Consider the following 25,604-nt stretch of genomic DNA (forward strand, 5'->3'; position numbering starts at 1 on the left):
CGGCCCCCAAACTGTGCCAACTGCGGTGTTAACCTCGCACACATCTCCCGCACGCCTGCCGTCTTGTCCGATTAAAGCGAAAGGATGCAGATCTCCCGGAACACGCTTTGCAGGTAGAAGACACCCAGGTTCCGTCCTTACATCTCCAATTTTAAAAGAAGCAGTCAGAGGATTTCAGACGGCAGGGCTGAGGAAGATGGGTATGAGGCTAGATGGGCCAATGATCCAACTCAACGTTGAGACAGTCGTGGTGGCCATAGAGGTGCGGCCCTGCTGTTGCCTAGTGACCGCAGCATCCGTATCCCTCTGCCGGTACCCTCTAGAACAGAGGTCCCCAACCACCAAGCCAGGGACCGGTTCACAGCCTGATAGCAACTGGGCTGCACTGCTCCTTTCACCCTCCCGGGACCTTGGCGGACTAAAGAGGCAGCACAGCCTCACTCCGAAGCTGCCTCCCCTTGCAGGGCAGCCAGCATCAGAGTGAGCCCACACCACCTCTTTCATCTATCCGTTCCAGGGCTGGCAGAAGGGGTAGCATTGGCAACGACCTTCCCCTGCCCCTCATTTAAAGACCCCTGCCTGATCGGTGGGGGTCTTTAAATGGGAGGGGGAGGCAGATCGGCTGCTTCTGCCCCTCGCCACCTAGTGGGGAGCTGGCAGAAGCAGCACCTGGCTCCCCCCCCCCCCGTTTACAGATCCTCATGGGAGGGGGCAGGGACAGGGGCATGGGTGGGGGAGTGGCAAAAACTCCTGCACTGCCCCCCACCCCCCCAGAAAAATTGTTTCCCAGGAAACCAGTCCTTGGTACCAAAAAGGTTGGGAACCACTGCTGTAAAACGCCCAAGCTGAGCTGCGGCCTTCGCAAAATCACCTACCCGAAATGGATCCCAGCAGGACACTGCTCTTTATGCACCTGTAGACATACTCGTAACTCTGCGGCTTGAGAGGCGAGCCGGTCGACAGGATGGTGTGGAGCGTCTGGAGGTTATGAGTTTCACCTTGTGGGGAAAAGGGGGGGGGTGGACATCAAGCGTGAAGCAACGTTTACAATGCTACTATATTTCTGTTTTTCGTTTGGCACTTTAAAAACCTAGAGGCTTTGAGCACAGTCTGCTCTTTGCTTCCTGTTAACCTCAAACACCTGAGCAGGTAGAGATCTCTCCCGCCAGAAAGCAGCTTTCTTTTATTTACCTGATTCCTTTATTTAAAATGCTGTAATGCTGCGTTTCCACCCCACCAGGGTCCACGAGGTGGTGAACAAAAAAAAACATTAACACATTTCAGCAATTTAAAAAATGCTATTTAAATGATAAAATGAGTCAACTGTAAACATGTTGAGCGCCAAAAGGAGGGCCGGTAACCATTATTGGGAGTATGCCAGACAAAACAAAACAAAACTTGCTGGTAAAAGATACTGGAGACAGACACCTTCTGGGGGAGGGAGAACCCCAAAGTTTTGGTGCCACAAACCCTTCCTCGGGTTGCCACTCCTCTGAGCTTCAGATAGAAGAAACTAAAAGAAGGCCTCTGAAGGCAACCAAAGTAGGTAGGGTTTATATGGAAGGAGCCAATCCTTACTGCCTCCCAGGCAGTATTAGTATTAGTCCCAGGCTGTATGTTTGGAAATCATCTATTTTATTAATATAGATATTGGACTTTTCATGTTATTAATTTTAATCTACCAAAAGCTTTTACATATACGGTGTATAGTTGGAAAAGATTTAAAGTGTCTCTTTTTTTAAGTAACTTTTTTGCCTCATTTTTTGCTTTACTGTGTACAATTCTGGTCACTGCACCTCCAAAAAGATATTATAGCACTGGAAAAAGTCCAGAAAAAGGCAACTAGGATAAAGGGTTGGAACACTTTCCCTATGAAGAAAGGTTAAAATGCTTGGGGCTCTTTAGCTTGGAGAAACGTCGACTCAGGGGTGACATGATAGATGTTTACAAGATTATGCATGGGATGGAGAAAGTAAGAAAGAAGTCCTTTTCTCCCTTTCTCACAATACAAGAACACATGGGCACTCAACAAAAATGCTGAGCAGACGAGTTAGAATGGATAAAAGGAAGTACTTCTTCACTCAAAGGGTGATTAACACATGGAATTCACTGCCACAGGAAGTGGAGGCGGTTACAAGCATAGACAGCATCAAGAGGGGAATGGATAAACATATGGAACAGAGGTCCATCAGTGGCTATTAGCCACAGTGTATTGCTGGAACTCTCTGTCTGGGGCAGGTGATGCTCTATATTCTTGGTGCTTGGGAGGGGCAACAGTGTGAGGGCTTCTCGTGTCCTGGCCCCACTGATGGACCTCCTGATGGCACCTGGGCTTTTTGGCCACTGTGTGACACAGAGTATTGGACTGGATGGGCGACTGGCCTGACCCAACATGGCTTCTCTTATGTTCTTATATGTTTTTAATATTCCTTCATCGAAGGTATTCGAATTTTAATTGTTGCGCTAAAATTGCAAAAAGGAAGTTGAGAAAAGAAGTATTTTGAAATACATTATATATTAGGAGAATGCACTACATAAAATATAAATGTCCTCGGCCAATACAAATATTCTTACAGAATTATTTCCATGTTCATTTCCCAATGCCCTTTTTCTTTTCTGTACCCTTGTTGATATGTAAAATTTAAAAATTATTTTTAAAAAGCTTGCACCCAAAAAAACCTCACTGGTCTCTGGAGTGCTAACTGGTCTCCAAACTACCTGTTCACAGAAAAACCCTCATTTCTGCAGGAAAATGACTGGATTAGATCCCTCGGTTCCGTTCCACGAACAGAAGAAGTCGTCTGCAGATTTATACCCCACCCTTCTCTCTGAATCAGGGACACAGAGCAGCTTACAATCTCCTTTATCTTCTCCCCTCCACAACAAACACCCTGTGAGGTGGGTGGGGCTGAGAGAGGTCTCCCAGAAGCTGCCCTTTCGAGGACAGCTCTGTGAGAGCTATGGCTGACTCAAGCAAGTGCATCAATTCATTCCAGCAGCTTCAAGCGGAGGAGTGGGGAATCAAACCCAGTTCTCCCAGATAAGTGTCCATGCACTTCACCACTACACCAAACTGGCTCTCAGGAGACAGACACCCTGTGAGGTGGGTTGGGCTGAGAGGGCTCTCTTAGCAGCTGCCCTTTCAAGGACAACCTCTGCCAGAGCTATGGCTGACCCATTCCAGCAGCTGCAAGCGGAGGAGTGGGGAATCAAACCCGGTTCTCCCAGATAAGTGTCCATGCACTTCACCACTACACCAAACTGGCTCTCAGGAGACAGACACCCTGTGAGGTGGGTTGGGCTGAGAGGGCTCTCTTAGCAGCTGCCCTTTCAAGGACAACCTCTGCCAGAGCTATGGCTGACCCATTCCAGCAGCTGCAAGCGGAGGAGTGGGGAATCAAACCCGGTTCTCCCAGATAAGTGTCCATGCACTTCACCACTACACCAAACTGGCTCTCAGGAGACAGACACCCTGTGAGGTGGGTTGGGCTGAGAGGGCTCTCTTAGCAGCTGCCCTTTCAAGCCAGAGCTATGGCTGACCCATTCCAGCAGCTGCAAGTGAAGGAGTGGGGAATCAAACCCGGTTCTCCCAGATAAGAGAGCTATGGCTGACCCAAGGCCATTCCAGCAGCTGCAAGCGGAGGAGTGGGGAATCAAACCCGGTTCTCCCAGATAAGAGAGCTATGGCTGACCCAAGGCCATTGCAGCAGCTGCAGGTGGAGGAGCGGGGAATCAAACCCGGTTCTCCCAGATAAGAGAGCTCTGGCTGACCTAAGGCCATTCCAGCAGCTGCAAGCGGAGGAGCGGGGAATCAAACCCGGTTCTCCCAGATAAGAGAGCTATGGCTGACCCAAGGCCATTCCAGCAGCTGCAAGTGGAGGAGTGGGGAATCAAACCCGGTTCTCCCAGATAAGAGAGCTCTGGCTGACCCAAGGCCATTCCAGCAGCTGCAAGTGGAGGAGCGGGGAATCAAACCCGGTTCTCCCAGATAAGAGAGCTCTGGCTGACCCAAGGCCATTCCAGCAGCTGCAAGTGGAGGAGCGGGGAATCAAACCCGGTTCTCCCAGATAAGAGAGCTATGGCTGACCCAAGGCCATTCCAGCAGCTGCAAGTGGAGGAGCGGGGAATCAAACCCGGTTCTCCCAGATAAGAGAGCTATGGCTGACCCAAGGCCATTCCAGCAGCTGCAAGTGGAGGAGTGGGGAATCAAACCCGGTTCTCCCAGATAAGAGCCCGCACACTTCACCACTACACCAAACTGGCTCTACAGTAGCATTTCCCCCTGCTGCCTGACACAAGGTTCCTTCTGCAAGGGGAAACATCTCCAGTCTTCGCGTGGATTTATGAGACCCAGCCCACCTGCCCAAGCTAATACCGAATGAGACAAGACAGTGAGAGAGAGAGACTGTGGAGCCCAGGAGCCCAGAGGGAGGGATTCCAAGGATACCCGGCACTTACAGGGCTTCAGGTTCTTCTCTTCGAGCACCGCCAGCCACTTGGCCCCTGTGCCGAGGATGGTGATTCTGCAACCAGACGGAACAAACGAGCCATCTCAATACAAACCCTTCCCGGGCCTCTCCCTCCCTCCGCAACCAAGCGTCGCCTTTCAGCTTCGGAGGGAACAACGTTATGAGGCTTTGAACGTATTTCGAATCGAGGTTGCTGGGTAAAGAGTAACTCTGCAATTCTTAACAACAACTCTGCGAGAAGGGCCGGCCTTATTTCAGCCCCGTAGATCAGGGGTCCCCAACGCTTGGGTCCGTGGACTGGTCCCGGACCCAACAGCAACAGGCCGTGAGCTGGATAATTATTTCATTATATATTACAATGTAGTAGTAGTACTAATAGTAACGACAACAGTAACACAACATTGAGTTTAATGGCGGGGAGGGTGGGATATAAATTTGAAAAATAAAATAAAATAAATAAATCCTGCCCTCCACCCTGAATTTCAGAGTCTCAGAGCAGCTCACAATCTCCTTTACCTTCCTCCCCCACAACAGACACCCTGTGAAGTGGGTGGGGCTGAGAGAGCTCTGACAGAAGCTGCCCTTTCAAGGACAACTCCTACGAGAGCTATGGCTGACCCGAGGCCATTCCAGCAGCTGCAAGTGGAGGAGTGAGGAATCAAACCCTGTGAGGTGGGTGGGGCTGAGAGAGCTCTGACAGAAGCTGCCCTTTCAAGGACAACTCCTACGAGAGCTATGGCTGACCCAAGGCCATTCCAGCAGCTGCAAGTGGAGGAGTGAGGGAATCAAACCTTGTGAGGTAGGTGGGGCTGAGAGAGCTCTGACAGAAGCTGCCCTTTCAAGGACAACTCCTAAGAGAGCTGTGGCTGAACCGAGGCCATTCCAGCAGCTGCAAGTGGAGGAGTGGGGGAATCACACCCAGTTCTCCCAGAGTCCGCACATAACCACCACATCAAAATAATAGAAATAAAATGTACAATTGTATCATTCTGAAACCATCACCCACCCCACCAACCCCCTGCCTGAATACCCTACCATTCGCTTCAGAGCAGTGGAAGGGGCCACAGGGTTTTTCAGACAATTTGCAGAACCCAAACTGGATGGGTGAACGTCCCTACGCAGCCACTCAGAGGCTGCAACGATTTCTCCTTCCCTGCTCTTGCTGGAAACGATTTATCTGGATTCAAGGCTACTCCCCCCCCCCCTATTCCCTGGAGTTTGCTCTGTGTAAGCAGCGGTTAAGTGTGTAATAAGTGTTTCCGGCACAATGGGAGAAAGCAGCTTTGTTTGGTACGAGGAGCAGACGCAGCCGTCACCTCCAAGCGTGGGAGTACTTTAAGAGCACCCACCTCGGGGCCAGCTTTGTAAACTGCGAAAGCAAGACTGGGGAGTCCTGCGTTCAAATCCCTCCCCGGCCACCAAGTTCACGAGCTCCTGACCTAACCTACCTCGCCAGGCGGTTGGAAGGATGAAACCGGGAGAGCCACCATCTTAGGAGTCCCCTTCCCAAGCAAACCAGTTTCAAGACAACGAAAACGTGTAGGCTGCCGGGGCCTCCAAAATCATCCCACGTGCTGCATAAGCAATTGATACTCCTTTTAATGCTCCCCCACCCACCCACGGGCTCCTGGCTTGTTTTTATGATTTGTTTTAATGTTGAAGCGGCCCTGTGGCGCAGAGTGGTAAAGCAGCAGTACTGTAGTACTGTGGTCTGAACTCTCTGCTCACAACCTGAGTTCAATTCCGGCGGAAGCTGGATTCAGGTAGCCGGCTTGAGGTTGACTCAGCCTTCCATCCTTCCGAAGTCGGTCAAAGGAGTCCCCGGTTTGCTGGGGGGAAAGTGTAGATGACTGGGGAAGGCAATGGCAAACCACCCCGTAAAAAGTCTGCCGTGAAAATGTTGTGAAAGCAACGTCACCCCAGAGTCGGAAACGACTGGTGCTTGCAGAGGGGGCCTTTCCTTTTCCTTAATGTTGAGTTTATGGACATTTTGAGGATTTTATTGTACGCTTTTGGCTTTCAACACAAGCTCCAGCAAGTCTCTGGGACAGTGGCGAGGGAGGTGGCATATACATTTTTTTACATACTAACCAGGGCTTTTTTTGTTGCGGGAACACCTCTGCACATTAGGCCACGCTCCCCTGATGTAGCCAATCCTCCAGGAGCTTACAATAGGCCCTGGACGAAGAGCAAAGGAGTCCCTGCTACAAAAAAAAGCCCCGATACTAACCAAGAGGTCAAGGGATAGTATAAATGCAGAAGGCAGCCTAGTTCTATCCCGAATGTGTGTCGCACATTTAAGAACTGACAGATCCCTCCACACCCACAAACACCCACACACCCCTACCTAAGTCTACTTGCTATTCAGTCACCTTACCTAAGCCCAGAATACTGCTGCTGTTAGAAAGTCAGTCACAGGGGAGAGACAGTGGCTCAGAGGTAGAGCATCTGCTTCGTAAGCAGAAGGTCCCAGGTTCAATCCCCGGCATCTCCAACTAAAAAGGGTCCAGGCAAGTAGGGGTGAAAAACCTCAGCTTGAGACCCTGGAGAGCCACTAAAGGGGAGGGAGGGTGGCTCAGTGGTAGAGCATCTGCTTGGCAAGCAGAAGGTCCCAGGTTCAATCCCCAGCATCTCCAACCAAAAAGGGTCCAGGTAAAAATAGGCGTGAAAAACCCCAGCTTGAGACCCTGGAGAGCCACTTGCCAGTCTGAATAGACAAGACTGACTTTGATGGACCAAGGGTCTGAGTCAGAAGAAGGCAGCTTCATATGTTCATGTGTGAACCACGGGGAGGCAAGAGGCACCGATGAACACACAGGAATCTGCCTTCGACTGAATCAGGCCATCAAGGGCAGTATCCTCTAGTAAGACTAGCAGTGGCTGTCCAGGGTCTCAGGCAGAGGTCTTTCGCATCACCTGCTGCCTGGTTCTTTCAACTGGAGATGCCGGGGCTTGAACCTGGGACCTTCTGCGTGCCGAGCACAGGCTCATCCACTGAGCCATGGCCCCTCCCCTCCATTAAGAGCTTCTGAAGTCTCCATGAAATCACAGCCCCATTAAGAGCTGATCACCCAGAGGCTCTCGTTTCTACTACACCTTGAACACCTCAAACTTGTTAGAGAGCCAGTGCGTCACAAGGGGTCCAAATGTTGGGCCTGGGAAGAAAGGAAGAGGAGACTGGATACTCCACCCCTGGCTACCCGAAGGAGTCTCCGAGCGGTTTACAATCTCCTTTCCCTTTCTACAACAGACAACCTGTGAGGCAGGTGGGGCTGAGAGTGCTCTGTTGAGAACTGCTCTTTCCAGAACAGCCTCTGCGAGAGTTATGACTGACCCAAGGTCCCTCCAGCAGTTGCATGTGGAGGAGCAGAGAATCAAACCTGGTTCTCCCAGATAAAGAGTCCGTGCACTTAATCACTACACCAAACTGGGAGCAGGGAGATTCGGGTCCACTCTCCATCATAGAATGTCAACAGGTGACTGAACTGGTCATTCTCACGAGGTTGTCGTGAGGAGAAGGTGGAGAAAGAGTCACGTTCAATACCCTGAGATCCTTAAAGAAACGGCTGGATAAAAATGTGCTTGATAAGAAAGCCAAATGGACTGTACTACTTTGGTGGATGGATGCAGGATATTGCTTTTTGAATATGCCATGTGTTTTAAGAAGGATTCAACCGTGCACATACAAAAAACGAGCCATCTGGAAGGGTCCCGGTCCAACCTTTTTCTTGCAGTGTTTTCTATTTGAAGTACCTGAACTCAGTCTACTGCTGCGTGGCGAAAAACCCCTGCTACTAAAAAAACGAGTTATCCAAAAGTGTAACTCCAGGTGACGCTTATTCTGGGGCTCCTGTTTCTGTAGCATCGTGAACGCTGATCAGCCCCTTGAGCTCGTAAAGCATTCAGATATCACAGAGTACGAACAGGTGAACACACGGAGCGGCCTTATACTGAATTCAGGCCCTTGGTCCATCCAAGTCAGTATTGGTGTAGTGGTTAAGTGCGCGGACTCTTATGTGGGAGAACTGGGTTTGATTCCCCACTCCTCCACTTGCAGCTGCTGGAATGGCCTTGGGTCAGCCATAGCTCTGGCAGAGGTTGTCCTTGAAAGGGCAGCTGCCGTGAGAGCCCTCTCAGCCCCACCCACCTCACAGGGTGTCTGTTGTGGGGGACGGGGAGAAGATATAGGAGATTGTAAGCCACTCTGAGTCTCTGATTCAGAGAGAAGGGCGGGGTATAAATCTGCAATCTTCTTCTTCTACTGTCTACTCAGACTGGCAGCAGTTCTCCAGAGTCTCAGACTGAGGTCTTTCCCATCACCTCCTGCCAGATCCTTTTAACTGGAGATGCCAGGGACTGAACCTGGGACCTTCTGCAGGCCGAGTCAATGAGCCACAGCCCCTCCCTGGTTGCATCAGGCCTGATCCAGTTTCCACAAGGCACCTTTACCTACCCTAGCCGGTCCACCAGGTCCCAGAGGACATTTGGAGACGGCACCAGCGGCGACCCGTCGTACAGGACGACAGAAGCACCCGTAGCCAGAGCAGACACCAACCAATTCCACATCATCCAGCCGGTCTAGAGAAGGAAAGAAAAGATAGCATGAGTTAATTATTATTCTTTTTCTTTTCCTTTTTGCCAACTGGCCAACTCCGTCCTCACCTATTGCAAGACCTGCGAAGCAATTTCCCACTTCCTCTGAAGGCTAGCACAAAGGTTTATTGAGCGCTATCGCACGACCACAGCCTGCAGACTATCTCAGACGCTGGGCAAGCCCCAGTTAGCTTTCAGAGCACTGGAAGAAGGTTCAAGACCGACTCTTGGCTTTGAAAAAAAACATTTTTTCTTTGGAGAGGTAACTGAATCATTCAATTATTAATAGTAACTTAAGACTTATTTCCCAGTAGCCCTATTCTGGTCTCAAGCGCCTCTTCCGTCGGATTCCACCGTTTGCCCCGGGGCTGCAGCTCGTTCTGCCTTTTTCGGGCAGCAAACAGAAAATGGTTTTTAGAGGATCTTGTTTGCTGCACGAAAGAGGCGGAGAGACTGCAGCCCCGGGGCAGATAGTGCGAAATGCAACAGAAGCCCCGCGGAGAAGAGGAGAGTGAGTGGCAGGGGTGGAATCCTATCAGGAGCTCCTTTGCATATTAGGGACCGTCTCTTCCCATATGTTCCCCAGAGAGTACTAGCTTGCAAAATCTGCTGACCATCCCTGGGCCGAAGAAGGCCAAATTGAAAGCTACGAGGGAGAGGGCCTTCTCGATTACAGCTCCCCACTGGTGGAATCAGCTACCGGAAGAGGTACGGGCCTTGCAGAGCCTCAACCAGTTCCACCCGGCCTGCACGACCATCCTCTTCCAGTTGGCTTTTTAATGTGGAATTATTGTACCATCGCCGTATAAACTATGTTTTATATCAAGATCGTAGCACCAAATCAAATTGTGGTTTTCAACTGACATTTTAATTGCTGTTTTAAATTGTAATTACTGCAACGTTGTATTTTATGCTATGTAAGCCGCCCTGAGCCTGCTTCGGCGGGGAGGGCGGGATATAAATTTAAAAAATTATTAATTATTATTATTATTAGACCACACACCCCTGATGTAGCCAATCCTCCAAGAGCTTACAAAAAAAGAGCCTTGTGAGCTTTTGGAGGATTGGCTAAATCAGGGGTGTGTGGCCTAAAATGCAAAGGAGCTCCTGCTAGAATTCCACCCCTGGAGAGCGGCAGAAGGCTTGTGGGAAATCAGTCTTCGTGCCTTCAGCGTGAGGAAGACTTGTTGCAACTCTGTACGGTTTCCAGGGCAAAAGACTAACAGAGGCAGCTTGCCCATTGCCTGCCTCTGCGTAATGACCCTGGGCTTCCTTGGGGGGCTCCCATCCCAGTACTAACCAGCACCATCCCTGCTTAGCGTTCAAGATCTGATGAGATCAGGCTAGCCCAGGTCAGCTATGTCAAGGTAAGGGACAAACAGATGTGCTTTGCCGTAGCTTGGCTCTGCGCAGTGACCCTGGGCTCCCTTGGCGTTTCCCCATCTAAGCGCTCACCACGGCTGACCCTGCAATCTTCAGTCCTCCTTCGCTTAGCTTCTGAGGCCTGACGAGATCTGGCTAACGCATTCGATCCACTTTCAGAGCGCTTTGCAAGCGGATTTTACGGTGCGAAATGGCAAAATCCACTCGCAGACGGTCACTGAAGTGGGTTGAGACGGCGCTGTCCTTAGCATGTGCGAAAGCGCTCATGAACAGCGTTGGAAAGCGCTGCCAAGTCACAGCTGATTTATGGCGACTCCGTAGGGCTCTCCGGGCAAGAGGGGTTCAGGGATGATTTGCCATTGCTTGCCTCTGCGCCCCGACCCTGGTGCTTCTTCGTGGTCTCCCATCCAAGCACTAACCTGAGTCGGCCCCACTTAGCTTCTAAGCTCGGATGAGACTGAACTTGCTTGGGCTATTCAAGCTGAGGCGGGAAACATGCAGTAGAGGGTATGCCATTGCCTGCCTCTGCAGAGCAATGTGGGAGGGATGGTGGCTCAGTGGTAGAGCATCTGCTTGGGAAGCAGAAGGTCCCAGGTTCAATCCCTGGCATCTCCAAAAAAGGGTCCAGGCAAATAGGTGTGAAAATCCTCAGCTTGAGACCCTGGAGAGCCGCTGCCAGTCTGAGAAGACAATACTGACTTTGATGGACCAAGGGTCTGATTCAGTAGAAGGCAGCTTCATATGTTCATGGGGAGGGACAGTGGCTCACTGGTAGAGCATCTGCCTGGTAAGCAGAAGGTCCCAGGTTCAATCCCCGGCATCTCCAACTAAAAAAGGTCCAGGCAAATAGGTGTGAAAAACCTCAGCTTGAGACCCCGGAGAGCCGCTGCCAGTCTGAGTAGACAATACTGAATTTGATGGACCAAGGGTCTGATTCAGTATAAGGCAGCTTCATATGCTTCAACCCTGGACTTCCCTGGTGGTCTCCCATCCAAGTACTAACCAGGGCTGACCCTACTGAGGGGCCAAGCTCTGATGAGATCAGGCTAGCCTGGGCCATCTAGGTCAAAGCAGTGGCCAACACAGAGGGTTTCACGTTGCCTGCCTCTGCAAAGCAACCCTGGACTTCCTTGGTGGTCTCCCATCCAAGTACTAACCAGGGCTGACCCTGCTTAGCTCCCAAAGTCTGATGAGATCAGGCTAACCTGGGCCCTCCAGGTCAAAGCAGTGACCAACACAGGTGGCTTCACGTTGCCTGCCTCTGCAAGACCAACCCTGGACTTCCTTGGTGGTCTCCCATCCAAGTAGTAACCTGAGCTGACCCTGCTTACCTTCCGAAGTCTGACGAGATTGGGCTAGCCTGCCCCCCCCCCGCCCCGGTCAGGGCTGATACGTTTTTCATAGTGTTCAAACTAGCTTACGACAACCCAGTAAGGTTTTCAAGGCACGAGATAACCAGAGGTGGTTTGCCCTGTCGTGCCGCCCCTGATATTTCTTGGAGGTCTCCCATCCAAGTGCTAACCTGAGCCAGCCCTGCTTAGCTTCTGAGTTCTTATGAGGCTGGGCTGCCCTGGGCTATTCAGGCTGCTGAATCGTTACATCACGGTCTTTATTTCAAGGGATGGAGGACAGGGGTAGAGTCAGCCTTCCGTCCCCCGTCGCCCCCCACCACCGCCGCCGACAGACAAACCGGTTCCAAAGTTGCGGAAACCAAGGGCAGCCCAGGATCAGGACCCAGATTTGTTTCAAACAAAGGACTTCTCCAGACCAAAAGCACACTTGCCGTTGTGTAGTACATGATGACGTCACTACTCGACATGTTGCCGTGAAGAATGTGTTCCTTCAAGTGCTGGATTAAAGTGCCCTGCGGAGGGGGAAATGCAAAAACCAATATGGGTGAGGGAGTCATGAAAGCCATAGACGTTTGATGCAAAAATCCATCTGCCTTTCTAAACTTTATTCTTTCCACACACAGCCTGTGCGGCGTAGTGGTTAAGAGTGACAGATTTTAATCCGGGAGAACCGGGTTTGATTCCCCGCTCCACCCCCGCATGAAGCCAGCTGAGTTACCTTGGGTCAGTCACAGCTCTTTCAGAGCTCTCTCAGCCCCAAAAAATAAGTCGCCACCTAGTGGTCCATAACACTAAGGGGGAGGAAGGTAAAGGAGATTGTGAGACGCTCTGAGACTCTTCGGAGTGGAGGGCGGGATATAAATCCAATATCTTCTTCTTCTAAAAGAGTTAGAACTATAGGCTATCAGACAATCTTAGGATCTCCTGGCTATACTACAACACCATACAAAAATTACTGTTTATACACACAGAGAGAAATTATTAGGTCACCAGACTGAGATCCTAGGTCACACAAACGGTCACATCATCCAGCGCTGTTTGCTCCCTTCCCTTGGGATTTGTAACTTTCAGCAGAAAAATTTTAGCAGAAAAATTTTAGCAGAAAAACTTCTGGGCAACTGAATGCATGGGGCTGCCTTATATCAGATCAGACGACCCCTGGTCCATCAAAGGTTGTCTACTCAGAGCAGCAGCAGCTCCCCCTGGTCTCAGGCTGAGGTCTTTCACGTGCATGCAAGCAGCCCCTCGTGTCAGTACGGCTGTTGCACTGTTCCTGGCTGCCTTTGACTGGTGTGGTTTAAATCTGGTCGTCTGCCAACCCACTTTTCTCAGATTGGCAGCGGCTTTCTAGCAGTGGGTCTTGCGTACAGAATAATAGAGTTGGAAGAGGCCAAACAGGCCATCTAGTCAATGCCCAGTGCAGGATCAGCCTAGAGCAGGGGTCCCCAACCACCGGTCCGTGGACCGGTACCGATTCGTGGCCCGTTAACCACCAGGCCTTGAGTTGTGTAATTATTTCACTATATATTGCAATGTAAAAATAAAAATAAAAATACATTGGATTTATATCCTGCCCTCCGCTCCAGATTTCAGAGTCCCAGAGAGGCTCCCAATCTCCTTGACCTTCCTCCCCCACAGCAGACACCCTGTGAGGTGGGTGGGGCTGAGAGGGCTCTCCCAGAAGCTGCCCTTTCAAGGACAGAGGGGCTTACAATCGCCTATATCTTCCTCCCCCCACAACAGACATCCTGTGAGGTGGGTGGGACTGAGAGGGCTCTCCCAGAAGCTGCCCTTTCAAGGACAACTCCTACAAGAGCTATGGCTGACCCAAGACCATCCCAGCAGCTGCAAGTGGAGGAGCGGGGAATCAAACCCGGTTCTCCCAGATAAGAGTCCGTGCACTTAATCACCAAACTGGCTCTCTCCCCGCCCCCATCAACCTTCTCTTCTCCAGACCGAATGTTCCTCAGGGAGAGCCATATAATAACAATATTTGGTGTAGTGGTTAAGTGCGTAGACTCTTATCTGGGAGAACCAGGTTTGATTCCCCACTCCTCCGCTTGCACCTGTGTAATGGCCTTGGGTCAGCCATAGCTCTCGCAGAGCTGTCCTTGAAAGGGCAGCTGCTGTGAGAGCCCTCTCTGCCTCACCCAGCTCACAGGGTGTCTGTTGTGGGGGGAGAAGATACAGGAGATTGTGAGCCACTCTGAGTCTCTGATTCAGAGAGAAGGGCAGGGTATAAATCTGCAATTCTTCTTCTTCTCCTCTTCTTCTTCTTCTCTTCTTCTTCTCCTTCTTCTCTTCTTCTCCTTCTTCTCCTTCTTCTCCTTCTTCTCCTTCTTCTCCTCCTTCTCCTTCTTCTCCTCCTTCTCCTCTTCTTCTTCTCTTCTTCTTCTTCTTCTTCTTCTTCTTCTCTTCTTCTTCTCTTCTTCTTCTTCCCTTCTCCTTCTTCCCTCGTAGGGCTCGGTCTCCAGGCCCATGGTGGTCCTCCTCTCTCTCCTCTGCACCTGCTCCATTCCATCCACATCCTTCTTGAAGGACAGCCTCCAGAACCACACACAAGACTCCAGGCGCGGCCTGACCAATGCAGCATACAGTGAGGCTATGACATCTTGTTAAGCAAGTTTGGCTTCCTTTGGGTTAAGTTTCCCCCCCAGGCACACTATACCTAAACTAAATGCCCCCAAGACTAAACTGTAGCCCTGATAAAGAAGGGGGGAGGGGGAGACAGACACAAAATAACAGTATCTGCATTTCACTGTCAAGGTCAGAAGTATCCTGTGTAAATCACTTTTAATGGGAAGGGTTGTATTGTGTGTGTGTGTGTGTGTGGATGCACGTGTGTGTGCACCTGGAAGTCATGGCGACCTCTGGTGACTGATCCCCAATGGGGACAAGGACGCCAGTTTGGTGTAGTCGTGGCGAAGTGTGCCGACTCTCATCACGGAGAACCGGGTTTGATTCCCCACTCTTCACTTGCACCTGCTGGAACGGCCTTGGGTCAGCCAGAGCTCTCATGGGAATTGTCCTTGAAAGGGCAGCTTCCGGGGAAGCTCAGCCCCACCCACTTCACAGGGTGTCTGTTGTGGGGGGAGAAGGTATAGGAGATTGTAAGCCGCTCTGAGTCTTTGATTCAGAGAGAGGGGCGGGGTATAAATCTGCAGTCTTCTTCTTTTTCTATCCAGAGAAATGGCTGAATAAAACCTGTCCCTGCCACCCGACTGCTGGTATTCCAAGGAAATCTCCCATCCACGTACAGAGTCGACTCTGTGGGAATCACTTTCAACCGGTGAAATAGTACAGGGGTAGAAAAGATGCAGGGATCTTCAGCACCATAGCTCAAACCCTTATTGGGCTGCCCAAAAGCAATTTTTCAGAGTCTCCCCCCCCTCCCCGCATACATGGTGAGGTCTGATCACAGAACCAGCATCATGTGTAGAATGACCATTTTCAGGAGTGTCCAAAGATTCATCCATGGGGGGGGGGGGATACAATCACTCTGCAAAACCCCACAGCCGAAGCAACAGCTAGACCTCCACCCCCCCCCCGCCCCCCGCCACAAACACAGACCAAAGAGATATTTATGCTTTCCAAACCAGTATCTGCTTTAGACCAACATAAGCATCATGGCTTCCCCAATGGAATTATGGGGAAGAATTTGGAAACTTCTGTATTGAAAACCCCCTGCCCCTCCTGAAAGAATCAGTCCCCGAGTTCTCCCAGAAGAGAGGATGGCTGTTAAAAGACAGTTTAAGATGGCAGCGTAGATACCAGCTCCTGAAAGTTAGTCTAGGGGCTCGTGCCGCTCCAAACACAATTCAAAGGGCTTCACTCTGGAGACGGAACCAGTGGATTGTAGCCGAGCTCTGCATTTGTTTTTCCTAACAGCCTCTGATGGAAGCGATGAGGGATCTGATGCAAATCCAAATAAATGTAGTAAGAAAAAAATCCTGTACAGATAAGAAAGCATTTTGGGGTTTGGGGTTTTTTTTTGGTTTTTTAAAACAAAAAAATAAATGCTAATTTTGCCCCACTGGGGAATTTTTTTTAATAAAAAACTGCTTTGCTGTTTTTAGGCATTTTGGAAATTCACTCCGCCATCTAGGGTTCTTCGGTGTCACAGTGCTGCCATCTAGTGGAAAATGTTTTTTTCCTCTCTCCTAACAAAGTAACCGTGCAAGCACCAGTCGTTTCCGACTCTGGGGTGACGTTGCTTTCACGACGTTTTCACGGCAGACTTTTTTACGGGGTGGTCTACCATTGCCTTCCCCAGTCCTCTACGCTTTCCCCCCAGCAAGCTGGGGACTCATTTTAGCTTGGAGAAATGTTGACTGCGGTGGTAACATGATAGAGGTTTACAAGATTATGCGTGGGATGGAGAAAGTAGAGAAAGAAGTCCTTTTCTCCCTTTCTCACAATACAAGAACTCGTGGACACTCAATGGAATTGCTGAGCAGTCGGGTTAAAACGGATAAAAGGAAGTCCTTCTTCACCCAAAGGGTGATTAACATGTAGAACTCACTGCCACAGGAGGTGGTGGCGGCTACAAGCATAGCCAGCTTCAAGAGAGGATTGGATAAAAATATGGAGCAGAGGTCCATCAGTTGCTATTAGCCACACTGTATATATATTTTGGCTACTGTGTGACCGAGTGTTGGACTGGATGGGCCATTGGCCTCATCCAGCACGGCTTCTCTTATGTTCTTACTGACCTCAGAATGATGCAAACCTAACTCAACCTTAAGCCAGTTACCTGAACCCCGCCAGGATCAGACTCAGGTCGTGAGCAGAAAGCTACGACTGCAATACTGCAGCTTTACCACGGGGCTCTTCTACCCAACCAAGTACATTTACTCAAAAGCTTTAGAGAACTGGAGTCCCTTCCCTATGAGGAACGGCTGAAGAGACTGGGACTTCTCAGTTCAGAAAAGAGGAAGCTAAGGAAGGGGCAGCTTTAAAAGGGTGGCCAAAATTGCTTAAGAGCCACATAGAATAAACATCAGAAGGGAGGGAGGGAAATAGATGGGGGAGGAGAGAGGTGAAGTGAAAGCAACTTTAAATGCTTTCTCCAAGCTGCTGGCTGGCTTGGAGAAGTGATTTCAAGAGAGAAATGCCTTCTGCAAGCCAACCAACGGGATGGTGGGGGCTTCAAGAGCCAGTTTGGTGTAGTGGTTAAGTGTGTGGACTCTTATCTGGGAGAACCGGGTTTGATTCCCCACTCTTCCACTTGCACCTGCTGGAATGGCCTTGGGTTAGCCATAGCCCTGGCAGAGGTTGTCCTTGAAAGGGCAGCTGCTGTAAGAGCTCTCTTAGCCCCACCCACCTCACAGGGTGTCTGTTGTGGGGGAGGAAGGTAAAGGAGATTGTGAGCCGCTCTGAGACTCTTCGGAGTGAAGGGCGGGATATAAATCCAATATCTTCTTCTTCTTCTTCTTCATGTGGCTCCCGAGCTGTAGTTTGGCCACCCCTGGGTTAGAGGTTTATAAAATTTGGCATGGGGTGGAGACAGAGCTACTAAGGATAAGAACATAGGAGAAGCCATGTTGGATCAGCCCAATGGCCCATCCAGTCCAACACTCTGTGTCACACAGTGGCCAAAAAACCCAGGTGCCATCAGGAGGTCCATCAGTAGGGCCAGGACACCAGAAGTCCTCACCCTGTTGCCCCTCTTAAGCACCAAGAATACAGAAACTCACTGCCCCAGCGATTGGATTTATACCCTGCCCTTCACTACCCGAAGGAGTCTCAGAGCAGCTTACAATCTCCTTTTCCTTCCCCTCCCCACAACAGACACCCTGTGAGGTAGGTGGGGCCGAGAGAGCTCTTTTGAGAACTGCCATTGAGAGAACGGCTCTGAGAGAACTTGTGACTGACCCAAGATCACTCCAGCAGCTGCATATGGGGAAGTGGGGCATCAAACCTGGTTCTCCCAGACAAGAGTCCGCGCACTAAACCGCTACACCAAACTGGGGCCCGACCATGAGACTCTGGTAGTCCAGGTTGAAAAGACTTGAGAAAAAAAGCTAAATGGACATCAACAGGATGTCAGAAACAAAACCCCTAGCCAGCCTGGGCAGAAGCACTGCAGCTCCCTGGTCATCCCGTAAGAGACCTCTTCAAACCCCTGCAAAGGGTGGAGCGGGAATTTGTTCAGAGACTGGCCTGTGTCAATTAAAACCAGAGAGAGGGAGGCAGGGTGTTGGAAGGGAACAGATTTCTGAGCCCTCCACTTCCTCATGCTGGCCTCCACAGAAACAAAAAGATCCACGCTATGAGTCCAGCTGCACAACGATTTGATACTGCTGTAAAATACCAAGGAAATCCTGAACTGAACACACACACACAAATGCCCCCCCCCCCAAAAAAAACCACCTGGAAGGTGGTGGTTGTGGTGGTAAAGCTCGCCAAAATTTGAAGAGCTTTTTGCACACACAGAGACACTGCAAAAAAAACAAAAAAGCCTCAAGTTCAGGCAGTACACTGTGTTCCCATAGCAACCTGAAATGGCACCTAACAGCGTGTCAGCAGGTGGAACAAGTAGGAGGAGGAGAAATAGGTAACGGGAAAGACACAGAGCTGGAACAGGAGACTGGTGAAAAAGTGGCGTGTGGTGGGGAAAGCAGGGGCTGGAGGGAGGGAAGCCATTTCCCTACCCCAAAGAGTCCTTGTGGGTCACCCCCCCCTTCAACCCTTGAACATATAGACATATGAAGCTGCCTTCTACTGAACCAGACCCTCCGTCTATCAAAGTCAGTATTGTCTACTCAAGACTGGCAGCGGCTCTCCAGGGTCTCAAGCTGAGGTTTTTCACGCCTACTTCCCTGGACCCTTTTTAGTTGGAGATGCCAGGGATTGAACCTGGGACCTTCTGCTTACCAAGCAGATGCTCTGCCACTGAACCACCATCCCTCCCCTTTAGTGGCTCTCCAGGGTCTCAAGCTGAGGTTTTTCACGCCTACTTGCCTGGGCCCTTTTTAGTTGGAGATGCCAGGGATTGAACCTGGGACCTTCTGCTTACCAAGCTGATGCTCTACCACTGAGCCACAGCCCCATTCATGGCTCTCCAGGGTCTCAAGCTGAGGTTTTTCACGCCTACTTCCCTGGACCCTTTTTAGTTGGAGATGCCAGGGATTGAACCTGGGACCTTCTGCTTACCAAGCAGATGCTCTGCCACTGAACCACCATCCCTCCCCTTTAGTGTCTTTCCAGGTTCTCAAGCTGAGGTTTTTCACACCTATTTGCCTGGGCCCTTTTTAGTTGGAGATGCCAGGGATTGAACCTGGGACCTTCTGCTTACCAAGCAGATGCTCTGCCACTGAACCACCATCCCTCCCCTTTAGTGTCTCTCCAGGTTCTCAAGCTGAGGTTTTTCACACCTATTTGCCTGGGCCCTTTTTAGTTGGAGATGCCAGGGATTGAACCTGGGACCTTCTGCTTACCAAGCTGATGCTCTACCACTGAGCCACAGCCCCATTCATGGCTCTCCAGGGTCTCAAGCTGAGGTTTTTCACACCTATTTGCCTGGGCCCTTTTTAGTTGGAGATGCTGGGGATTGAACCTGGGACCTTCTTGCTTACCAAGCAGATGCTCTACCACTGAGCCACCGTCCCTCCCTTATTTGTGAAAATCTATTCTTGCACTGACTTCCCACCAACCAATTCCCAAGTCCCACTGGAGTCTGAATAAAGTAGCTTGGGGCTGCTAAAAATTATCCCATAGAAGACGGGTGGTCCATATTTGCTTAGCATCCATCAAGACTAGAGCAGCTTCAACTGCACTGCTATTCATAGAGGAGAATACAAGCCAGTGCAGCTTCGGGGGTGAGAGCTGCAGAACTGGCAGAGTCCAGTTCAAAAGTTGCTGGGGGGGGGGGCAAGATGAGCTCCCCACAGTCAGCCTCTAACCCGCGATACAGCTCAAACTAGTTTCCCTTGCAGGGCCGTCGTAACAACTGCCACAATCATGTACACAAACTGCACGCAAGGCCTAACATGCCACGCAATTGCTATAACCAACTTCTGGCTATGAAAAGAAGATGACGATATTGGATTTATATCCTGCCCTCCGCTCTGAATCTCAGAACGGCTCACAATCTCCTTTACTTTCCTCCCCCACAACAGACGCCCTGTGAGGTGGGTGGGGCTGGAGAAGGCTCTCACAGCAGCTGCCCTTTCAAGGACAACCTCTGCCAGAGCTATGGCTGACCCAAGGCCGTTCCAGCAGGTGCAAGTGGAGGAGTGGGGAATCAAACCCGGTTCTCCCAGATAAGAGTCCGCGCACTTCACCACTGCACCAAACTGGCTCTCATGCCACACGCTTGGCTTTTAGCTCAGCACACAGTGTGGCAACACTGCGATGAAGTTTCACATGCAGAAACAACTCCTATTAAAGCTTTTTAATTGAAGGCTTTAACATTCTAAACGGTGCTATCAGGGAAGGGGCGTTCAGCGCACGCAGGTGGGCAACGCGTCAGCCGGAGACGGTTCAAATTATGTTAGAAAGCGAAGGTTTTAGAAGTGGGGAAAGCATCCAGGTATGGCGTCTGCAAACATCAATAGAATAATCAAGCGACATCAAGCCTCCCACCGCAATCAACGGTAATTTAATACTACTCCCTCCCTCCAATTCGTCTCATGTGCCGTTGCCGTTTTTCAATCACGCTATTGGAGCAGCAGAAATTTTCATCTTATAACTGACTCAATCCAAAGCAAAAAAAATAAATGAAGCGCTATTTCCCCTCCGCCATACTTATTTCATTTGAATTATCAATGCTATACTCTCGACCAGCCGCTCAAGGGAGCTTATGGAACAACTCGGGACTTATTCCCCAAAACACTGTCTTGCCTGAGAAAGGAGATACTCATGAATGAACTCAGCAGCAGCAGCTTGTTCAGAACGTGAGAGGCTCCCCTTGACCGGGCCAAGGGTTCACCTGGCCTTCTTGCTCCCAACGACGGGCAACCACATGCTTTGGGGGAATGCTGGGCCTACAATCAACGGGCCTGGCCCAACACAGCCGGTGCGGTGTGGTGTGGTGGTCAGAAGCGGCAGACTCTAATCTGGGAGAGCCAGGTTTGATTCCCCGGTCCTCCTCCGCATGCAGCTGCTGGGTGACCTTGGGCCAGCCACAGTTCTCTCAGAGCTGTTCCCTCAAGAGCAGTTCTCCGAGAGCTCTCTCAGCCCCATCTACCTCACAGGGTGTCTGTTGCGGGGAGGGGAAGGGAAAGGAGGGGGTAAGCTGCTCTGCGACTCCGAGTGAAGAGCGGGATAGAAATCCAATCCCTTCTTCTACTTCCCTCGCAATGCCTGTTCCAGCAGCAGCTGGTATTCAGAGGCCCCGGCTCCGTGGCGCCATTTATCAGGGCTTTTTTTGGTAGCAGGAACTCCTTTGTCTATTAGGCCACACACCCCTGAGGGAGCCAATCCTCCAAGAGCTTACAGTAGGCCCTGTAAGAAGAGCTCTTGGGGGATTGGCTACATCGAGATGTGGCCTAATATGCAAAGGAGTTCCTGCTACAAAAAAGAAAATCTGTGGCCATTTTCCTCCTGTCCTCCCCAGCTCTGGCATGAGGACGCCTGTTCAGGCCCGCCTGGCAGGTCCCGCGCCAGGAACTCAGCTCCCAGGCAGGCGAGGCAACTGACACTGTGACCAAAGAGGAACTGGGGGCAGGGGCCCTAGCTGGGCATCTCTCTTCGGCTTCTCCAGCTGCCGGCAGTAGTGGTGGAGGTGTGGTCGCTGACACCATTTCCGGCATTTGCGAGAGGTATTCTAGATGCGCCCGCTCCCTCTTCCCGCCCCCAGTGTGTAAGATGGCCCGTTAGGCGTGCTGACTCAGAAGCCACTCCAGCCGCGTTCGGCGCAGCGCCTTCACCGGTCGATGAGTTTGTGACGGATACTCCAATTGCAAGAACGTCAGCGTTAGCATTCGTTCCCATTATGCTCAGGCAAAACATCGCCTCTGTCTGCCGTGTCAGAATGCAGACAGAGGGAAGATGCCACTTTAAATGCTCCTGCTCGTTAACCCCATTACAAACCTTATGTATGTTGTCGGGGTGGCCAAACTTGCTTAACCTGAGAGCCACACAGAATAAACGTCAGCTGTTTGAGAGTCACAAGACGTGAATGTCAGATGTTTGAGAGCCGGGAGGGAGGGAGGGAGATAGATGGGGGAGGAAAGGAGAGGTGGAAAGAAACAACTTTAACGTTAAAGGCATTCTCCCAGCCGCCAGCCGGCTTGGGATGAAGAACTGATTTAAAGGGACAAATGCCTTCCTCTAGCTGGCTGATGGGGGCAGTGCGGGTTTCAAGAGCCACAAAATATGTGCGGAAGAGCCGTATGTGGCCACTTCAATCTAAAAAAAAAACCCACTTCCCTTAAGGCAGAAATCTAGCCTGTGAGGATGAAGAGCCCGCTCTCTCCTTGCTGTCCTAGCATTCTATTTGCAGAGGACACATGCTTTGCAGCCTGAGAAGATTCTCCCCCCGCAGTGGCACAGCCGACTCTACCACTTGGCTTCCTCTTGACATGCAGGCCTGGCCAAACCAACTCAATCAGAAGAAGAAGAGTTGGCTTTATATCCTGCCCTTCGCTACCCAAAGGGGCGTACGTTTTGCAAAAAAGTTACCAAGTGCACTGTGGGCTTCCCATTCCCAAACGGGCATTCCCAGAATCACTGAGTGAAAAAGGGCCCGTCCCTTCCTGTCCCCACAACAGACACCTTTCCCTGTGAAGCAGGCGGGGCTGAGAGAGTTCTGACAGGACTGTGACTGACCCACGGGGGAGGGGAAGAATGGAGACTCAAACCCTCCAAGCTCACAGATCGCCCTCAAAGGAGACCGGAAACCCCGTGGCAGGGCAGACCTACCCCTGCAGAGTGGACCATGCATTTGGGCGCGCCGGTCGTGCCGGAGGAGTACATGATGAAGAGGGGGTGGCAGAAGGGAAGCTGCTCAAACTCCAGCTGCGGGGCTTGCTCTCCTTTCCCCGCGGCCAGGAAGTCTTCCAAGAAGACGCTGGACAGAAGACAGACAAGATGAGAAGAGAAGAGCAATTATTCCCGGTCCGCCACAGTTGGCAAAAAAACTTGCGCAAGTGCATTTTAATTTAATTCAATTTTGCAAATTTATACCCCGACCTATCCCACACCACAAGCTGGCTCAGGGCGGTTTGTAACACTAAAACGACGTGAAAATAAACCCCGTCAGAACTGAACTGCAAATACGTCAAAGCAGATCAGGAAACAGTCATCCATACGGTTGGCACCAAACCACACAACAGCATGTAGGCTGGAAGTTTTCGACACGACTTCAGCACTTCAAGAGTGGGGTTCTGGTGTAGGGTTGCCAATCCCCAGGCAGGGGCAGGGGATCCCCCGGTTTGGAGACCCTCCCCCCGCTTCAGGGTCGTCAGAAAGCGGGGGGGAGGGGAGGGAAATGTCTGCTGGGCACTCTGTTATTCCCTATGGAGATTTATTCCCAAAGAAAATCATGGAGAATTGATCCGTGGGTATCTGGGGCTCTGGGGGGAATGTTTTTTGAGGTAGAGGCACCAAATTTTCAGTATAGCATCTAGTGCCTCTCCCCCACAATACCCTCAAGTTTCAAAAAGTTTGGACCAGGGGGTCCAATTCTATGAGCCCCAAAAGAAGGAGCCCCTATCCTTCACTATTTCCTACGGAAGGAAGGCATTGAAAAGGTGTGCTGTCCCTTTAAATGTGATGGCCAGAACTCCCGTTGTTCAATTATGCTTGCAACAGCCTTGATCTTGGCTCCACCCCTAATGTCTCCTGGCTCCACCCCCAAAGTCCCAAGATATTTCTTGAATTGGACTTGGCAACCCTATTCTGGGGAAGTGGTGACTTCCAAGGACACCCACTGGATCAATTAAAAGCCTGGCGGAAGAGCTCCGTCTTGCAGGCCCTATGAAACTTGGGTAAGTCCCACAGGGCCCGGATCTCCAACGGGAGCTCATTCCACCAGGTGGGGGCCCAGACCAAAAAGGCCCTGGCCCTTGTTGAAGCCAGTCGGGGGTCCTTAGGACCAGGGATCACAAAAAGATGTCGCTGGCCTCAAAGCCCAGGGTGGGGGTGGGGGCTCGTATAGGCAGAGGCAGTCTCAAAGATAGGCTTCCCATTCCCAAGCAGGTCTTCCCAGAATCACTAAGTGGAAAAGGGGCTTTATAAGGCAATGCAGAGCAACCCGGGCAGCTTCTGTTTGGAGACTCTCCTAGGCAGGAACACCCGCCCCGACCATCCAGCTTGGATCATGGACACTTCAGCCCTGTTCGTCTCTTACCACTGCACATCCTGCACGGGGAGCCCAAAGTGGTTTATATCCTTCTCCTTTCTTCCATTTTATCCTCACAACGACCCTGGGAGGTAGGTTAGGCTGACAAAATGCAAGACTGGCCCGAGGTCACTCAGCAAGCTTCTGCAGCACGGGTGGGATTTGAACCTTTGCTCTGCTCTGGTAAGACCTCCCCCTGGAGCATTGTGTTCAGTTTTGGGCACCACATTTTAAGAAGGATATAGACAAGCTGGAACGGATCCAGAGGAGGGCAACGAAGATGGTGAGGGGTCTGGAGACCAAGTCCTATGAGGAAAGGTTGAAGGAGCTGGGCATGTTTAGCCTGGAGAGGAGGAGGCTGTCCTTGAAGGGCTGTCATCTAGAGGATGGTGTGGAATTGTTTTCTGTGGCCCCAGAAGGTAGGCCCACAACCAATGGGTTGAAATTAAATCAGAAGAGTTTCCGGCTCAACATTAGGAAGAACTTCCTGACCGTCAGAGCGGTTCCTCAATGGAACAGGTTTCCTCAGGAGGCGGTGGGCTCTCCTTCCTTGGAGGCTTTTAAACAGAGGCTAGAGGGCCACCTGACAGCAATGCGGATCCTGCTTATTTAGGGGGATGTCTTTGCAAATTTCCTGCATTGTGCAGGGGGTTGGACTAGATGACCCTGGAGATCCCTTCCAACTTTATTGCTCTATGAACGCTGTCTGGGACAGTGATGTTGTATATTCCTGGTGTGTGGGGGGGGGCACCGTGAGATACAGACCGTTGGATGAGATGGGCCATTGGCCTGATCCAACATGGCTTCTCTTAGATTCTTATGTGACACAGAGTGTTGGACTGGATGGGCCATTGGCCTGATCCAACATGGCTTCTCTTATGTGACACAGAGTGCTGGACTGGAGGGGCCATTGGCCTGATCCAACATGGCTTCTCTTAAGTTTTTCTGCACACAAAGCAGGTGCTCCGCCCCTGGGCTGCAGAGCCCCCTCCTCTAAACCATAGCTGATGCCACCGGGGTACTGAGAGAGGAAGGTTGGTGTGTTCTAAAAGGGACCGCGACCGAGTCACAAACACGGCCTTGATTTGCAAGCAACGGCTGCGCTCCCGAGCTCAAGGGAGCCGTTGGCGGCACAAGCAGAGCGCTTGACCCGCTAAATGCGTTTCTTTGGAACCCTCGCGGGTTGCAGAGCCCTATTAAGTGCTGCAGGCCCAAAGAGTAAATAAGCCAAAACAAGGCTGGGGCGGCTCAAAATAGCACTTCTAAATTATTCATTGTGAAAATTGCAAAGAAACAAACAGAGAAAACAAACTGGCCTCCTTCCTCGCAAACGGCGCTCTCTGCAGAGCTGGATTTATGCGGGAGATAAGGCAGCTACAGCTTAGGGGCCTCGAGTTATGAATGCAACAAATAAAAGAAAAATGAACTACTACGGGAGGAGGTCACGTTCCGGGGCCTCTTGAAACTCAGGTGAGAACGGATAGAAGGAAATCCTTCACCCAAAGGGTGACTAATACATGG

At 51.0% G+C, this 25,604-nt stretch overlaps 1 protein-coding gene and 1 non-coding gene across 2 annotated transcripts in view; one reads left to right on the plus strand and one right to left on the minus strand.

Moving 5' to 3' along the window:
- Positions 1–25,604, minus strand: part of AACS (acetoacetyl-CoA synthetase) — a 93,749-nt gene that overhangs the window by 24,262 nt on the left and 43,883 nt on the right. Inside the window, exons 8-12 of the mRNA XM_060250388.1 lie at positions 22,664–22,811; positions 12,229–12,309; positions 8,923–9,047; positions 4,459–4,523; positions 876–998 (exon numbers count right to left, since the gene is read on the minus strand). Of these exons, the coding sequence (XP_060106371.1) occupies positions 876–998; positions 4,459–4,523; positions 8,923–9,047; positions 12,229–12,309; positions 22,664–22,811 (542 nt within the window). The remainder of the gene's footprint in view (positions 1–875; positions 999–4,458; positions 4,524–8,922; positions 9,048–12,228; positions 12,310–22,663; positions 22,812–25,604) is intronic.
- TRNAT-CGU (transfer RNA threonine (anticodon CGU)) lies at positions 6,889–6,963 on the plus strand. The gene has a single exon. It is a non-coding gene; the product is annotated as a tRNA-Thr (tRNA).

This window comes from Heteronotia binoei, chromosome 11, assembly GCF_032191835.1.
Source record: "Heteronotia binoei isolate CCM8104 ecotype False Entrance Well chromosome 11, APGP_CSIRO_Hbin_v1, whole genome shotgun sequence".
Classification (NCBI taxonomy): domain Eukaryota; kingdom Metazoa; phylum Chordata; class Lepidosauria; order Squamata; family Gekkonidae; genus Heteronotia; species Heteronotia binoei.